Source organism: Nymphalis io, chromosome 1 (assembly GCF_905147045.1).
Source record: "Nymphalis io chromosome 1, ilAglIoxx1.1, whole genome shotgun sequence".
Classification (NCBI taxonomy): Eukaryota; Metazoa; Arthropoda; class Insecta; order Lepidoptera; family Nymphalidae; genus Nymphalis; species Nymphalis io.
Window position 1 is genome coordinate 9,532,445 of NC_065888.1, and position 15,605 is coordinate 9,548,049.

General features: G+C 30.5%; 3 protein-coding genes across 9 annotated transcripts; 1 reads left to right on the plus strand and 2 right to left on the minus strand.

Moving 5' to 3' along the window:
* Positions 1-182: 182 nt before the first annotated feature.
* LOC126773990 (regulator of nonsense transcripts 3B) lies at positions 183-4,512 on the minus strand. Of its 2 annotated transcripts, none has more exons than XM_050495397.1 (6): positions 4,296-4,512; positions 3,993-4,206; positions 3,677-3,865; positions 2,992-3,140; positions 1,538-2,287; positions 183-610 (listed from the first exon to the last, which is right to left on the minus strand). In XM_050495397.1, exons 1-6 carry the CDS (start codon positions 4,401-4,403, stop codon positions 482-484), a joined length of 1,539 nt encoding a protein of 512 aa, XP_050351354.1. In that variant the 5' UTR covers positions 4,404-4,512; the 3' UTR covers positions 183-481. The 2 variants fall into 2 exon arrangements, with proteins under 2 accessions (XP_050351354.1, XP_050351266.1); XM_050495309.1 differs by having other exon boundaries at positions 1,538-2,290.
* A 395-nt stretch (positions 4,513-4,907) lies between these two features.
* On the plus strand, positions 4,908-5,673 carry LOC126775524 (28S ribosomal protein S28, mitochondrial). Its single transcript, XM_050497571.1, has 2 exons — positions 4,908-5,245; positions 5,332-5,673. The coding sequence occupies exons 1-2, from the start codon at positions 5,012-5,014 to the stop codon at positions 5,617-5,619; spliced, it is 522 nt and encodes a 173-aa protein (XP_050353528.1). The 5' UTR covers positions 4,908-5,011; the 3' UTR covers positions 5,620-5,673.
* A 475-nt stretch (positions 5,674-6,148) lies between these two features.
* LOC126773214 (glutaminase kidney isoform, mitochondrial) lies at positions 6,149-15,486 on the minus strand. Of its 6 annotated transcripts, none has more exons than XM_050494095.1 (11): positions 15,349-15,484; positions 11,988-12,096; positions 11,739-11,791; positions 11,327-11,359; positions 10,316-10,412; positions 9,883-10,243; positions 9,628-9,780; positions 8,860-9,140; positions 8,478-8,786; positions 8,231-8,385; positions 6,149-7,642 (listed from the first exon to the last, which is right to left on the minus strand). In XM_050494095.1, the coding sequence occupies exons 1-11, from the start codon at positions 15,357-15,359 to the stop codon at positions 7,282-7,284; spliced, it is 1,923 nt and encodes a 640-aa protein (XP_050350052.1). In that variant the 5' UTR covers positions 15,360-15,484; the 3' UTR covers positions 6,149-7,281. The 6 variants fall into 6 exon arrangements, with proteins under 6 accessions (XP_050350052.1, XP_050349958.1, XP_050350309.1 ...); XM_050494001.1 differs by having other exon boundaries at positions 11,958-12,096; XM_050494352.1 differs by lacking the exon at positions 11,988-12,096 and having other exon boundaries at positions 15,349-15,486.
* Between the last annotated feature and the right edge of the window lie 119 nt (positions 15,487-15,605).

Sequence of the window (15,605 nt, forward strand, 5' to 3'; positions counted from 1 at the left end):
TTGCTTACGATACCATTTCTATTTATCCTTATAAGATAAACGCTATCTCTCCGTCACAGATAAGCTTGTATTATTAAGAAAAGAAAGATATTTAATATCTCGAAAGATATTAAATATCTTTCGAGATATTTAATATCAATAAACTATGATCAATTTAAATTTAAATAAATAAAAAACAAACACCCTTTTAAAACGAATTATATTTAATTGAAATTAATAAAAAAAAACAGAACTAAATGGTCACAAGCTAAAACTATAGAACATTGAATGCTTTTATGCTGATTTTTATAACGAATAAAAAAAACTTGGGAGGCAATTATTTTGCGCGTAAATAATTAAAACGACAGGTTTGAGTAAACACATGTTCCCTCAGTTGGCACGTTCAAGTGTCCCCCTTCTACAGTCTGCAAGGACGTTTAATGCCAGCTTTAGGGTAATTCCGTTGATTGTTGTCCGAATACTGGGAGTCATGATTTTTATCTCAAGTATCTTTCTTTTCGCTGTCGTTCACAGATTTTCCAATGGGCGGCTGCGTGTCCTTCTCCTTTGCGAGACGTTGCTTGCTAAATTTACCCATTCCCGGTTGATAAATAACGAGGCTCGGACGGTCCTGTAAATAATTTTAATTTAAATAAATTATAATGATAGTTAAGTAACACAGAAACTAGTTAGACTATTAAGATAAATTTATATACATACACATAGAGACAAAACACAGTTTACACATTCACACTTCGATATTTAATACTGGTGGTAGAGCTTTGTGCAAGCTCGTCTGGGTAGGTACCACCCACTCATCAGATATTCTACCGCAAAACAGCAGTACTTGGTATTGTTGTGTTCCGGTTTGAAGTTGCTTTACTTTAGTTCCCAAGGTTGGTGGTGCATTGGTGATGCAAGCGATGGTTAACATTTCTTACAATGCCAATGTCTATGGGCGTTGGTGACCACTTACCATCAGGTGGCCCATATGCTCGTCCCCCTTCCTATTCTATATAAAAAAAAAAAAAAAATTATATCTATGTAAGATCTCTAAAAACATGATGAACTATATTTTTTATTTAAATAAATTAGTTTTTAGTTATCCTACCTAGACACATAATTATATAGTCTTAGTATACAGATAATTACTCGCTGTCAATCGGCCCTATAAGAAAAGCTCATTCACACAAAATCTTTTAACAAACATTAAAAAAATATATATATGTGATCTTTAGTACATCACATATATACATATATTTATATATGTATGTGTATTTGTATAGTGTATAGTTGTTCTATTAAATTAATTAATAATTCTTTTGCACACATACAAAGTTCTTTACTACATTACATAAGATTATAAGATATCCTCCCTTTAAAAGCCTGGGAATTGTAAAATTTATATTGTAGACCATATATGTTGTGCAATAAAGTATTAAATATATAAGAAACGTATAATAGACAAAAGTTTAGGATGTCTCTCACGACACAAATGAACATGTGATTTGGAAATTGTAATATATTTTATAATGGTAAATAGTAATTTAGTAATAACCTTATTTCTTATTCTTCTTTCTGATCGGCGTTCTGAGCTCTCGTTCTTATCTTTTTCTTCAGACCCTTCTCTGTCACTAGATTTACTCCTGTCATCTAAGGAATTCTGCCTTTTTAATGTTGTTTCTTCTTTAAATGTTATATCACCAGAATCCACGCTGTTTCTTCTCATTTTCGCGAACTCGGCTGAATCATGTTTAGCATTTAATTTAAGTTTATTATGACACGACTCCTTGCTTTTAGCATCTTCATCCATTTTTACTTTGCGATCCATATCTTCTATCAATTTGGTCAAATCTTCAGTCTTCACTTGAGGTAATTGAGTAAAAGGTTTAATGTCGTCATGATTTAAAGATTTTGATTTACCATCGGCAGACATAATTTTACTAATGGCCGATTGCTTGTCTGACTTTCCTTGTTCCGCTTGTTTCAATCTTTCTTTCCTTGTGTCACTATATTTCTTACTTTTCTGTTCACGTGGAGATTCTTTAAATTTATCACGTTTATCTTTTTTAAATAATTTATCAGCTTCTTCTAATTGATCATCTTCTTTAGTTAAACTGTCTTTTTTCTCTGCATCTACTTTTTTCTTTTTATCGGTTAGGCTAATACCAATTTTTCTTTGATCTTTATGGGATTTAGATTCAAATACGGTCCCATCTTTGTCAATTACTTTGGGCTCTTCATCTCTTACATCATTGTCTCCTTCTCTGGACTTTATTTTCTTAACATCATTTTCAGTGCCATCTTCCTCCTGTAATATATAAAATATGTTATGATTAACTTGTCCACGAACATTTAAAGTTAAGTATAAATAGATATTCATAATATTTAACAACTAGTATTTTTACAGAATAGCCTAATTTGCCTAATTTATACAATCCATAAATTTTATCTATACCGTACATAATACAGGTCTAAATACTTAAAATTATATATTAAACCTTTAAGTGTGTATCACCACCACTTTTCAGTGTAGTTTCTTCAATATACTTTTTGTTGTATTCATTACTAGTAGTTAATGTGAATGTATTATGAGTTTTAACAGTTAAAGCAGGATAGCAGCTGTCCCAATCAGAATCTGTGCTTGTTATTTCATCCGAGCCAATTGTTGTTTTTATATTGGTGTTAGTAACTGAACTTGCTTTACTTTTATGATAAATTCTTTGCTCGCCGTACCAAAGGTTTTGTCTACTATATGTGTAATTGCAATCATCACAGTTATCATCTTCCGATAAGTCACATGGTCTCTGTATTTTATTAAGATTAGTAAAGTTTTAATATACTTTATACATGTATACATAGGAGTTCTAACATAGATAAGTTATGTGGTAATAAATTCTCCGATTTAATATACAAATCATTTTCTTGTAATGTGAATCACACAATTATTACACAGTTTCTTCACTCATTGGTATGAAAATATTTAGATTTGATGATAAAACATAAACATACCTTAATGGGAAGATCTTTTGTTTTCCTTTCAATCCTCATCTTCCTTTTGTCATTTTCCCTTCTTCGACGTTCATCCCTTCCTCTTTTGTCTAACTTCCGTGCAGCAAGATATTCAAGCAGAGGTGTTGACTGTACTTTTTTATCACTATCTTGAAAATAAAAAAAGAATAATAATTTAAATGGTAAAGTAATTAACAGTTTGGTAGAGTTCATCATTTGAATAAAAACAAAATTAGTTTAAGATTATATACTTTAAGTTGTGCAAACATGGATGAATTTTAGACAAGATAACCTAAATTTACATATATATAGATAAACATATTTCTATTAATACAATTGCAATATTATTTTAGCAGTAGTATTTTATATTATAAGGTTTTGTGAATGGAAATACTACTCCCAAAAAAGGAATAGTTTGTATTCCAGTTTAGTAAAAGTGAGCCAATGCACATATATATATGTAAAAGGAATTATTATATCTTAATCCTTATAGTCAACAGCATATCAAGCAATATTGACCTTCATCAATAGGTCAGGGTTTATACTATATACAATATCAATGTCTATGGGTGGAACTGATCACTTACCATCGAGTACCAGTTTTGATTCCCACCTTCATGATTTGAAAGTATATGTTTGTTATAAATTGATAAGAAATATGATATTTTCATTATTTATAACTTACTATCATTAACAGGATATGAGTACTCAAGTTTTGGCTGGTTCTCAGTTTCTTGATCTTTATCGAGATTCTCTAAGAATTCCTGATAAATTGGGTCACTTTCTATTGTACCACATTTAGGGTCCTTTTTCTTCTTTTTCTTAGGTATTCTTTGAAAGGGTGCATATTCAACAATACCCACATATTCAACACCTGTAAATTGCCATTGAAAATCTTTATAAATATTTATAATTTACAGTGAAAGTTACTCTTCTTAATAAGAAAGTTTTTCTCTTCATAGTCGTTTAATTTCCTAAAATTTAAAATAAAATTACATTACCTCTCTCATCTAAAAATACATAGCCATCAAATTTATCCCTGAATAGATAGATATCATCAATGTTGACGAAGTTTATGTACGCTCTTGAATAAACATTATTTCCAAGAGAAGGGTCAGGTTTTGCAAAATAAAAGTGATCATGATCTGGTATCGGCGAAACTTGTTCTAAAAATGCCTCCTCAGTCATCGTAGGTGGTAAACGCCGAAGTATAATCTAAAATGAAAAAGTAAAAATAATCACAAATACATTGACGTATGTTCATACAAAAATAACGCAATGTTATGAGCATAATGTCAAATTACTTTTGTCAGTGGCCGATGGGGTTTGGCTTTTTTGTCCTTGTTTTTGCTAATAAAGCTTTTACTGCCTGAATCAGACTGAGAATCTTTAACATCTTGATCTTCAGTCATTGTCCTGCCTTTTGTTTAAATAGTTCAATTGTTCAACATTATCAAAAATCTTGGTACACCTGTGACGTTTTTGGTGCGTGTTGATAATTTGACACATTCAAATCTGACTTTGACAGCGGATATAACAGACTGCCACTTAAAGTTATTAATCTCTTTTATGTCTTTTCCATCTTTGTAAATTGCCGAAATTATTTGTTAGCACGTTTTTGTAATTTGTAAGCCATTAAGCAATTAACTGAAATATTATAAGCGAAATAAAGTAAAAAAATTAAGTAATATATTTCCAATGTAATTAATAAATAACCTAATATTAGCATTAAAACATTTTTAACATTATTTAAGATCGTGTAACATGAAATAACACCGAAATAAATATCACGAATTATATTCTTGTTTTTTTTTTTTTATTTAAAAAAAACCATAAACATAAAATCTGTTTTTACGTAAAACATGTTTATTCTGCATTTATCTAGCAAATGGCAGCCTTGGATTTTAACTTCAATTCAATTAGAAATGTCAATTTGTTTATTGTAATTTAAGGTTATGAATAATATTAAAATATTTATTAAAAATACCTAAGAAGTTTAAATTTAGACAATTTTTTAATCATGTTAAACAGTGTATCAATGTGTAAAACTTTAAAATCTTGTAATATTTTGTTCTATAAGCGAAATTTTTGTATATCCACTAAATTATTAAACATTAATTCATCCGATGCCTCAACCACATCAGAAAAAAGCGGCTTCGCAAAATCTTTTGAAAAACAAACACAATTACTTCAAGAGGAAAGCGTTCCAAAACATACCTTCGCCTCATTACTTCGTAATTCTAAATTAGTTGATGTAAGCAATATAGAATAATATCTAAATTAATGTATGCGATTCTTTACATCTGTTTTATATTTGCTAAATTATATGTATTTTTGCAGCTTGGAGATCCAAAAGATAAAATTGTTATTGGAAAAATATTCCATGTTGTGGAAGATGATTTGTACATTGATTTTGGTTGGAAATTTCATTGTGTTTGCACAAGACCTACAAACAGAAAAGATGACTATGTTAGAGGAGCAAGAGTTAGAATACAAATAAAAGATCTTGAGCTATCTTCAAAATTTCTTGGATCTAACACCGATCTCACACTCTTGGAGGCTGATTGCAAACTACTAGGCATTATATCCTCACCAATAAGATCAACAACAAGTGAAAAAAGTAGTTGAGTATCTGAGTATAAGTGTTTGTAAATAGTCAATAAAATAAAAATATGTAGTTTTCTTACTGTTTTATTTACTACATTAAAATGAAAATTGTCTCAACATTTTATTTTTATTAATTTAATTTTTAAAACAAATAAAAATAGACTCACAGTAAATCTTTGTGATGTTTTTGTTGTTGTAATTAATTAATATTCTTAAACAAAATTATCAACAAATTATATCTTGTACAAAGATAAAATAACATAGTCTATTTCTTGTTTTACTGTGAATATTATGACTGTAATTTTCATAGATTAAATATGTATTATATCCATTGTATCTGCTAAAGTTGTCCAAGGTTTTTTCGAATTATTTTTGTTTAAAATTTAAGTAAAAAATAATTGTGATAGATTTTGTATCTACTATTTTCAATTTTAATCCATTAATTGCCATTATTAGAAATAGATTCCTTTGGCCGGCTATTGCACAGATCTCTTTCTAGTTTGCCTACCTATCATTACAACATATATACAAAATAATAAAACACAGTATATAATTTTAACAATTTAATTGACATATATGAATACAGACAAAAATACTTCATTAATCTACCACACAACTTCAAATTTTATTGTCACATCGAGATAGAATAGCTGTATAAAGCAGCATTTTCTTTTGTCTAGCAGTAAATGTTAACAAGCATAAATTTATTTTAAATTACTTTTATAACTTGATATATTTTTTGTCATATTGTTACTATGTGAAGGAACATTTCATATTAACCAATATAAGGAACATTGCGTAAAAATATGGAATGTAAAAGAAACAAAACAGTTTTCATGTTTTACTAAAGAAAGGATATTTAAGTTTCCTTCAATTATTAATTCACACATTTTCAATTCAAGTAGAATTATAAAGATAAGAAAACTTCAGATATTATCAAGTGCTTAATTCAAATAAGATTGTGCTTTGTGGCGATCTATTTGAACATAAAATGATGCTTGTTTTATAATATAAAATATTGTTTATTTTCATAAGGGATTTTAGAACTTAAAATAAAGTAGGTAAGTATGTATTATATATAGGTAAATCATAAGCCAGCTTAGTTTAATGCGACTTAAAAATATCACAGCCTCTATATTTTCAAATAATAGATTCGGCTAAAAAATACCATAAATAACATATAGTTTGGAAAACCATGAGATTCTTCGTTAATCAAAATACTAACATTTAACTTGATAGATAAAAATTAATGGGGGATAAATAGTTATTTTCGATCCACCACGATCCAATTTTTAATCACATCTTAGAGATTGTTAATCATTGAGATAATGTAACTTGTTAAATATATTAAATGATTTTTTTATTAATTTTGGTATCAACAGCAGAACATTTACTAGATTTTTTTATTTATATTTTAAAACACCTACAGTAATAAACATTTTTCAAATTATTACTATTGTAAAATATAAGTTTTTAAGTAAACGTATTGAAACATCCATAATTAAGAAGCTCTGATGACCGTCACGACACAAATGCACGATCTCTCTTGTGATGTGACACTGTATTACGTTTTGTTTAGTTTTCTTTTATAAATAAACTTGCTAATATTTAAGATACATAAGTACCTTCTGATAATATTTGATGTTTCAACACACCTACCAAATAAATAATAAATCCATATATTTACAGAACTTTGTCACCATTTCTAGATACTATTTCTTGAATGCTTGGATCTTTTACAGCATCGTCTGCGTCTGGTTTCGCTTCGAGTATCTGATCTACCGTGTCGGGCTTTTGTTCAAGTTGCTTGTTTTCTGGATGAGCATACTCCCACTCCTTTAAATACTGGACAACAGCGGAATGATTGAAAGTCTCAGCCTCGTTGAGTGGTCGACTTCCCCAGCGATCTTGTGGATCGTGTGGTACACCGCATTGTGCAAGTAAAAAGTCTACACAAGATAGATGTCCTTCCGCCGCTGCAAGATGTAAAGCTGTACGACCGTCGTAATCCGATAGAGTCATGTCCATACCTGATAGATGATGTCTGAAAGTATCAAATTATTTATGTTATATATCAATTATTTATTTACAAAAGTCTTATTAATCTACCATTATTTGCAACAAAAAATATAATAAAGCAATAAATCAATCAAGCTTTTAATCAAATCAAACAAAACTGCAAAATAAATCAATTTATTGTAATAATTTAGCAGTTATATGAATGTGTAACAGCAACAAGTATGACACGAAATATATGTGATTGCGTTACAACTTTTTAAAACAATGAGTCTAGCTGACTTTGCCAAGAGTAAAATTCAAATAGGTGAGAATGATCAACGGCTCTAATTTTTTGAGCTCGAATAGATTAGCAATATGTGTAATTAATTTATTTAGCAGCAGTTTTACTTGATTATTATTATTTATTCTGTTGATGTAGGTTTTTCCTTTGTTTCTTGTTGAGATTCCTCAGCAAAATCCGAAGTACTGTAGTACCGAATAAAATATACAAATTAACTTAAATTTTTGTATTTCGAATGCGTGTAAGTATTGATATATCATATACTTTGTCCACACGAGAGAAGCAATGCATGGTTTTATTTATTTTGTTATTTACAAATAATTAAAGCATTACCTGCGAAGAGCACTTAAATCTCCACTTGCTGCCGAAAACAAAAGATTAACAATACTGAGACCAGTGGATTCGAATTTATAACGACGGGGATCCTTTTTATGGCTAGCATAACGAATATTGTCATATTTATGGAAATTGAATCGCTCGATCATTTCCTGAAAACATTTTACATGTAATATTAAAAAGTTTAGCTATATTATACAACAAAATACAGGCATCAAATTTATAAAAACTTAATACAACGTACGTCGCAAAATTGTAGACCTCTGCAACTATTTCCGAGAGGGTCCAAAGGTGGAGACCACGTGCAAATACCCATAACATTAGGAACCACGATAAGCATAGCTCCAGATACTCCTGATTTCGCTGGTAGTCCTACTTTAAACGCAAATTGGCCAGAATAGTCATACATTCCACAACTGTGCATCAAAGATAAAACGTTGCGCACGGAATCTGGACGAAGTACTTTTTCATCGGTTATTGGACAAATACCCCCGTTAGCTAAAGTAGCTGCCATAATGGACACTATATCACAACTGGCCTCCATCGAACAACACTGAAAAATCACGTAACATACATTAAAAATTAACAAAAGTTTCATCAATAATACAAATGAAAAATAAATGTACCTGAAAGTAAAAGTCCATACATTCTCGTAAGTTAGTTTTTTCCGGATAGCATTTATGCTCACGCATGTAAAATCCTAGTGCATAATTCCTGTCCGCAGCTTCGCGTTCAGATAAAAATACCGCATTGTTGAAACCCAATGCTTCATTACCGGCGAGGCGACTAAAGAATGACATCACATAATCGAACTTTTCAGCTAGTGTCATTTCTGGTTTATCCAACGTCTTCAATAAGGAGCAAACTAAGATTGCACCAGCATTGATCATAGGGTTGTGAGGTTTCACTATAAAAAATTATAAATATAATAATGTATACTATTATCATAATTATATATTGTATTTATAATTTTATAGCTAGGAGGAGGATCTAGTACAGAAAGTTTGTTATTTTTTAAGATGAACTAATAGACAAAGGCATAAATGGACTTTGAAGTCTCTTCTTGTAGGTTCGGTAACTTTTAAATCTACAGAACTATAACTAGAATTAAAGTGTCTACCTACGTACTGTTTTAAATCTTGGATACCTTTAAATTTATGATCTTTAAGGTCAATTCCGAGATCAAGACCCATCAGATAACAACTCATTAAAGTCTCAAAGCGACTTTCTTTCATCAAATTAATAATTATTCGACTTATTTAAATTCATTATACTCATAACTGATATATGAAATTATACACATAAACATTTGTAAATATTGATTACTTCAATACGTCGGTAATCTATTTTTAAAGGTATACAACGTAGAAATCTCCATATACAATGATACCTACTGTTGTAATCTAAGACGAGTTCGTTGAAGTTACGTCCGCTAGGCTCTGTGCCAACGTACTTATGCACTACGTCAGGCCCTAGGGTCTCGAGTGCCATCGCATAAGTCAGTGGCTTGCTGCAAGACTGGAGAGTGAATGGAACATTCACATCACCTGATAAAAGAAATTTTAAATAAATAATACAGACGTTCAAAAAAATTGATAATAATTGTCTTTTCGTAAATGTGTTAATATTTTATAAGATGCACAACTTACCAATGGAAAAGCGTTGACCGTCGATAGTACAAACACTCACAGCCCAATTTTCTGAACTTGCTCTAGCCAACTGTGGAATATAGCTGGCAACTTTGCCGTCCGTATTGCTTTTGGCCGACCAATACATTTCTTCGATGTCTTTAATAAAATCTTGAAAATCCGGAATAACAAACTGACTACGAAATGCTCTGGTAATCAGGACGATGTTTGGTGAAATGACTTCTTTAAATGATTTTCTATCAAGTTTCAATGTTTCTGGTGATCCACCTTCGAAGTTTGAATCTTTGTGTACTTTGTACAAATTGTGCATTACTTCTTTAACTCTAGGATCATTTTTTCTTATACCAGTTGTTCTTAAGGCCTAAAATAAAGGAAAGGAAATTATTCTGGTTTTGACTTTAATTTAAAATAAATTGAATTCCTTAATACGTACCGCCAAAAATTTCCCTACAGGAAGTAAGCCTGTGTCTTCATTTTTAAACATATCAAAGAGAACATCATCCGCATTTTTGTGTGATCCTTCTCGTACTCTGCACAGTAAAAATATGATAAATCGTTTATTACAAAAACTATTTTTGATACAAAAGTAGCGTGTCATGCACTCACACAAAAAACTAAGGATTCAGGCTGCTAGCATCTAACCGATAAAAACGGATTTGATTGATTAATCACATTAACTATACATATTTACTGATCGAGATAGTGTCAATTAATTCTTTCGTCACAATCTATTTATATATTTAGTCATGAGATTGAAGCGTCAGACGGGTGTGTCTGCGACGTAGTGATATGTCGCGGAAATAAGTCAACAATCACATGTCGTGGATGGTTTTTGGATAGCGACCAAGATGAAAAAAACAAGCATAATTACCGTGAAACTAGGCGATTACCACGTCATGACATAAATATTTTAAAGTATGCATAATTTTTTTGAGTGGTTTTGTAAATTCTTCAATGATTTACGTAATATTCGAGAAGCTAAATTTATTTTTTTACCTTGTATAATATCTACAGCAGTTAACAGAGTACAGTAGTAGCTGTAATATTTAGTACAAATAAGCTCTATAAAACACTTCGACATAATTAAACTTACAAGCGCAATACTACTGAATTAAATAATTTACCCTTAACTAAAAAAAATGTATAAAATAAAAATTTTGATTGGTCATTCAATACCATAATATTTTTAAAATTTTAAGAGAAAAATCTACATCTTTTTGCATCTCTTTATAGTAAAAAGAGGAATTTTAAGTTCAGTGATCAGGTACAGCTACTAAATCTAAAAAAAAGAGTGCAGACTAAGCATGTAAAGGATGTTGTGTATTAAATCAAATGTCGAAATTCTTAATTATTATTCCTTGGTTATCTAAATTATCTACTATCTGCTATTATTTTAAAACACTATAAGAAAAGCATGCAGTGGCCCGTGCTCGGAGGTACTCACGCTGGATCTAAGTTGTGCACGAATGAGTAGTGTCTGCACCATGAAACGGGAACACAATAATATTCTATTAGAAACAAATGCTTACTAATATATGATAAATAACAATTCCATTCATTGCTTTATTTCAGGGTAATTTCTATTCGCTTCTATTATTATTCTGTATGGTGTGCATTTGAAATGTCAGGGGTGAATTGAACAAGGTCTCGACGCACGGCGTCTGCGATAAAATTGTTACGTCCGGAGTCCCGACATTAATATAGATCAATAGGAGTCGATGTGTGTCATTAAAAACAATTGATTTTTAATAGAACACTTCTCACGTTACTCTATATAGTGCCTTAACAAACTGTCCTGTTAGAAAATGTAGAAATACCTACATCTTGATGAATACGGAATAAAGACATTTTCTTACCTCATATCGATAGACTGAGCGGCGTAGAAGCTCGGAGCTGAATTACGCCACTTCTATAACGAAATAAAAATATATACTTTGTACTGTACTGTTATACATTTTGAGTCCTACGATTGATATGTTCTTTTATTTCATCTATCTTCTACAAGTTATCATCACAGTCACATATACCCCAATTTTTAATCTAACGAATAAAAGCATAATATAAAGGACACTCACAGGTCTTTCTATAACATATACGGGCCTCACTTGACTGTAATGTCGATAGCAGATGCATGCTGTTGGATGTTCGTAAAGGGGTCGGCTGATGGCAGCGAGCCTACGAAGCTGACGGCTATTCATAACGGCGGACGGCGGGCTAAAATGAACGGACGAGTTCTCGGTTTACAGCCCACTTTCAACGCGCACGCGCCAACTGTCGCTCCGGCCCCTCGAGTGGCGTACATTTATCTAACTAACGTTATTTACCTCGTTTATGACGTGAATTTATATATAACGCAAACATTGGCGAAAATATTTCATGTTATGATTATGTAGATATAATCACCCTATATATATATATCATATCACTGCAATTTTTCCCTTTTTTTCTAATATAAAATTATTTGAGGCTAGAAACAATTCCATAGTTTTATAAATAACATAAAAGATATATCAAAACGCTGGCTTATTTCGTTTCCATGTAATTTATCTTGATTGCAATTGCAGTATAGATAACATAATATTTATGATTGTAACAATCCATGCACTTCATTTATAAATGAAGTACATTATACATACATAACTAAGTATGTATAATTTATTTGCCTTTAAAAATAATAATAATATAATTTAAATATTTATATTCTTACATTATAGGCTGTATATTGTCATCAGTACCTAAAGTCTGTAAATCTGCAGAACATGTATTTGCAGTTTGTATGGTCGAATGCGGTAATCTCTGGAACTACCAATTGATTTGAATATTATTTTTGGACCTAAACCTATACAACTTCACGATATGTCTGTAATGATAGAAGCAGAAACATTTTAAAATTATAACATAGCTCATGTTATAACATATTAAATAATTTAGTATTTCAACTAACAGTTTTAAAATATTCGATAACGTATAAAACCTTTTTTTATTAACGCGTTTATACTAAGTTAATTTTAGGTTATTCGATACCATGAACTGCTATCGAATAATAAGCCAGCTGTGTTAAGTTTTGTAAATACATTATACTAATCATAATATTAAATAAAAGAATGGTGTCGTCACCATACCACTGCTAAGTTAAATCGATAAAATTCTGTCCATAGACTCTAACGGTAAAGCTCTCAGACAAATGTATGGTCAGTCTTTTCGGTAAAATCATACCAAGTTTCATTTGATCAACATCGAATATGCTACTCAAAATATGATATTGATAGTATCTTAATCAACTATCGCTGGCTCAACAGAGCTAATGTACCTACTTACCTACTAAGGCTTTCATCCCCGGAGTCTCGGTCTCGAAGATTTCGAGTTACGACGATTTTGTCGTATTATCGATACTCGAGATTTTTAATACTTAAGACAAATAATCTACAAAAACAACTACTCAAAAAATCGACAACTTGTTAAAACCTTAAAAAATAGAAAGTAAAACTTGCATCCACGACTTGCAAACGTAGAAAAAGATCTCTTTGAAAATGGTGGCGACAGTGAAGGCTTCGTCAGTGCTATAATTATTTGTTGTCTATCCCCCCTGCTAGCGTCGAAGCAGAAAGAGCTTTTTCTATCGCGGTTTATTTTTGCAATATGTTCAGATCCTCTCAATCTAAAAAGTGAGAGTTATGGAGTAACAGATATACATATATAAGAAAATTGTTAAGATTTTAAAATTCCGTTTTTGTTAAATAGTAACTACAACCCATTACCAAAGTGTTGGTTTCTAAAATTAAGTTGTTCTCACTAAATTTAATTTATAACTCATTTTTGTTACAAATCCTCGTTGTGCATGTTTAAGAGTTTTTTAAATATTTTAGACGGCAGATAAACACAATGTAATTTATTCATCTGATGGTAAGTGGTTACAAGCCATTTAAGCCAGTCATTGCACCGTCAATGCACCACCGATCATGGGATTTACGATATAATATTACGGGATATTACAGTCCTTCTCAGTCAGTCAGTCATATATTGCAATCAAATTACAAAGTTAGACTGACTCACTCATACAGCAATACAGAGTCCGAGTTCTGAATAATGTATAAGCTGGAATGGAGTGGTCACCAAAGCGGGTTAGCTCAAACCCTTATAATAATACCGAATATAGTACCTATATGTAGTGATTAAATTTGTAGTCTTATCCTAAAGAATATCGTTGCACCCAGAGCGAACACAATTTATATTAAAATTAACAAAAAAGTATTATTTGACAAATGTTTTTTTTTTTGGAAATCAAATTAAAAAGTTATGCGTGCTATGAGATTTAAAAGATTATAAAATTTATATTTTCCATCGTATCCAGGGACGCTCAATAAATTTTGGGCAAATATGTAAGTTACTGCAGTCCCTGATATCAAAAATTAAATAAAAAACCTATTTTTACACTTTAAATGCTAACTCCTTAAACACATCGCTCCTTATGCCCGCATGCCACGTTACTGGTTGTAAGTATATAATTGTACTTAATTGACCGCATACATAACATTGTTTCGTAGGATTTATTTGACAACGGAATTTTAATAAACAGACTGGCATGAATTTGCATGTAGGTATTTGTTTTGTATATTTTTAAACCAAAATCGACCTGAGAGAGAGCAGAAAACGACCCATTTGTCTAAATTTTTGAAGTTAAAATTTCTGTAGGCGCGTCGCGCTGGTTTATCGTAGGGGATTCGTGGCTGTGCGTCACCGACATGCTAACGTTAATATAATGAAATCGTTGAAAGTACAAATAATTTAAGTATTGTGGAAATTAATGAGGATAATAATGATTGAAATTGATGTAAATACAAAAAATATAAGTGTATTTTTATAATTATTTTTTATTTAAAGTGTTATAAGTAAACTAAGTATTAATATTTTGTACAGTGTTTGCGACCTAGTGTGTATTTTGATGAATAAAAATCTATATAATAAAAAGTGATAGAATTATATATTACTTGGAGTGCCAATAGATGTGGAAATTGGACAAATATATTTAACAGTTTCAAGTTTTCACTTCCATCGGCAGTCCCTATGACAGCCTATTTTTTTAATATGATGATGTGCCTGTTTATAAACTTTGTAATAATAAGCAAATTATAAAAATGTAGAAACAGTTTTTTGTTAATATTGATAATAGAAAATATAATGGTTAAAAAAGACTATATGCGTATGTGTAGTATATTCTTTGATTTGTAATGATTTAAAATATATAAACACAAAATTAATACAAACACTAATAAATACAATCGGAAAAAATACAAAAATATCTATCACTAACAATTTTATTTATGAAAAATGAATTTGTAAATAAAACAAAGTAAAAGGTAATTCCTGCTTGATTTTAAACTTTAACAAATCAATTTTATCATTTAACGTAAAAAACAAGTATTCAAGTATAAAACACTAAATAATATCTAAAATATAACAATTTACCTCAAATTCATTACCGCTTTCCATTACAAAATCGTCAAAGCTGCACTTAGATAGAAAACGCATACGAGTTACGTTTACAACACGTGATCGCTTTAAATCTACAATAGGATATAACAAGATGGAACGTTTCAGACGCCGTCTTCACTCACACTGTATTGAACCATTATTTTCAGCGTGTAGCTTATAAATACTATTACAAGGAGTGCCAAGAACTGCGACGGGAATTAACTTATATTTAGATTGTATACGATTGTGAC

What these genes read in the sequence shown, in the direction of transcription:
- LOC126773990 (XM_050495309.1), bottom strand. Translation starts at nt 4,403, where the DNA reads ATGACTGAAGATCAAGATGTTAAAGATTCTCAGTCTGATTCAGGCAGT. An exon ending in CCCATCGGCCACTGACAAAA is followed by an intron (nt 4,207 to 4,295) that starts GTAATTTGACAT and finishes TTTTCATTTTAG; the next exon opens with ATTATACTTCGGCGTTTACC. An exon ending in CAAAAGATCTTCCCATTAAG is followed by an intron (nt 2,291 to 2,991) that starts GTATGTTTATGT and finishes TATATATTACAG; the next exon opens with GAGGAAGATGGCACTGAAAA.
- LOC126775524 (XM_050497571.1), top strand. Translation starts at nt 5,012, where the DNA reads ATGTTAAACAGTGTATCAATGTGTAAAACTTTAAAATCTTGTAATATT. An exon ending in GTAATTCTAAATTAGTTGAT is followed by an intron (nt 5,246 to 5,331) that starts GTAAGCAATATA and finishes GTATTTTTGCAG; the next exon opens with CTTGGAGATCCAAAAGATAA.
- LOC126773214 (XM_050494001.1), bottom strand. An exon ending in GCTCAGTCTATCGATATGAG is followed by an intron (nt 11,360 to 11,738) that starts GTAAGAAAATGT and finishes TTCATGGTGCAG; the next exon opens with ACACTACTCATTCGTGCACA. An exon ending in GATTTAAGTGCTCTTCGCAG is followed by an intron (nt 7,643 to 8,230) that starts GTAATGCTTTAA and finishes TGATACTTTCAG; the next exon opens with ACATCATCTATCAGGTATGG.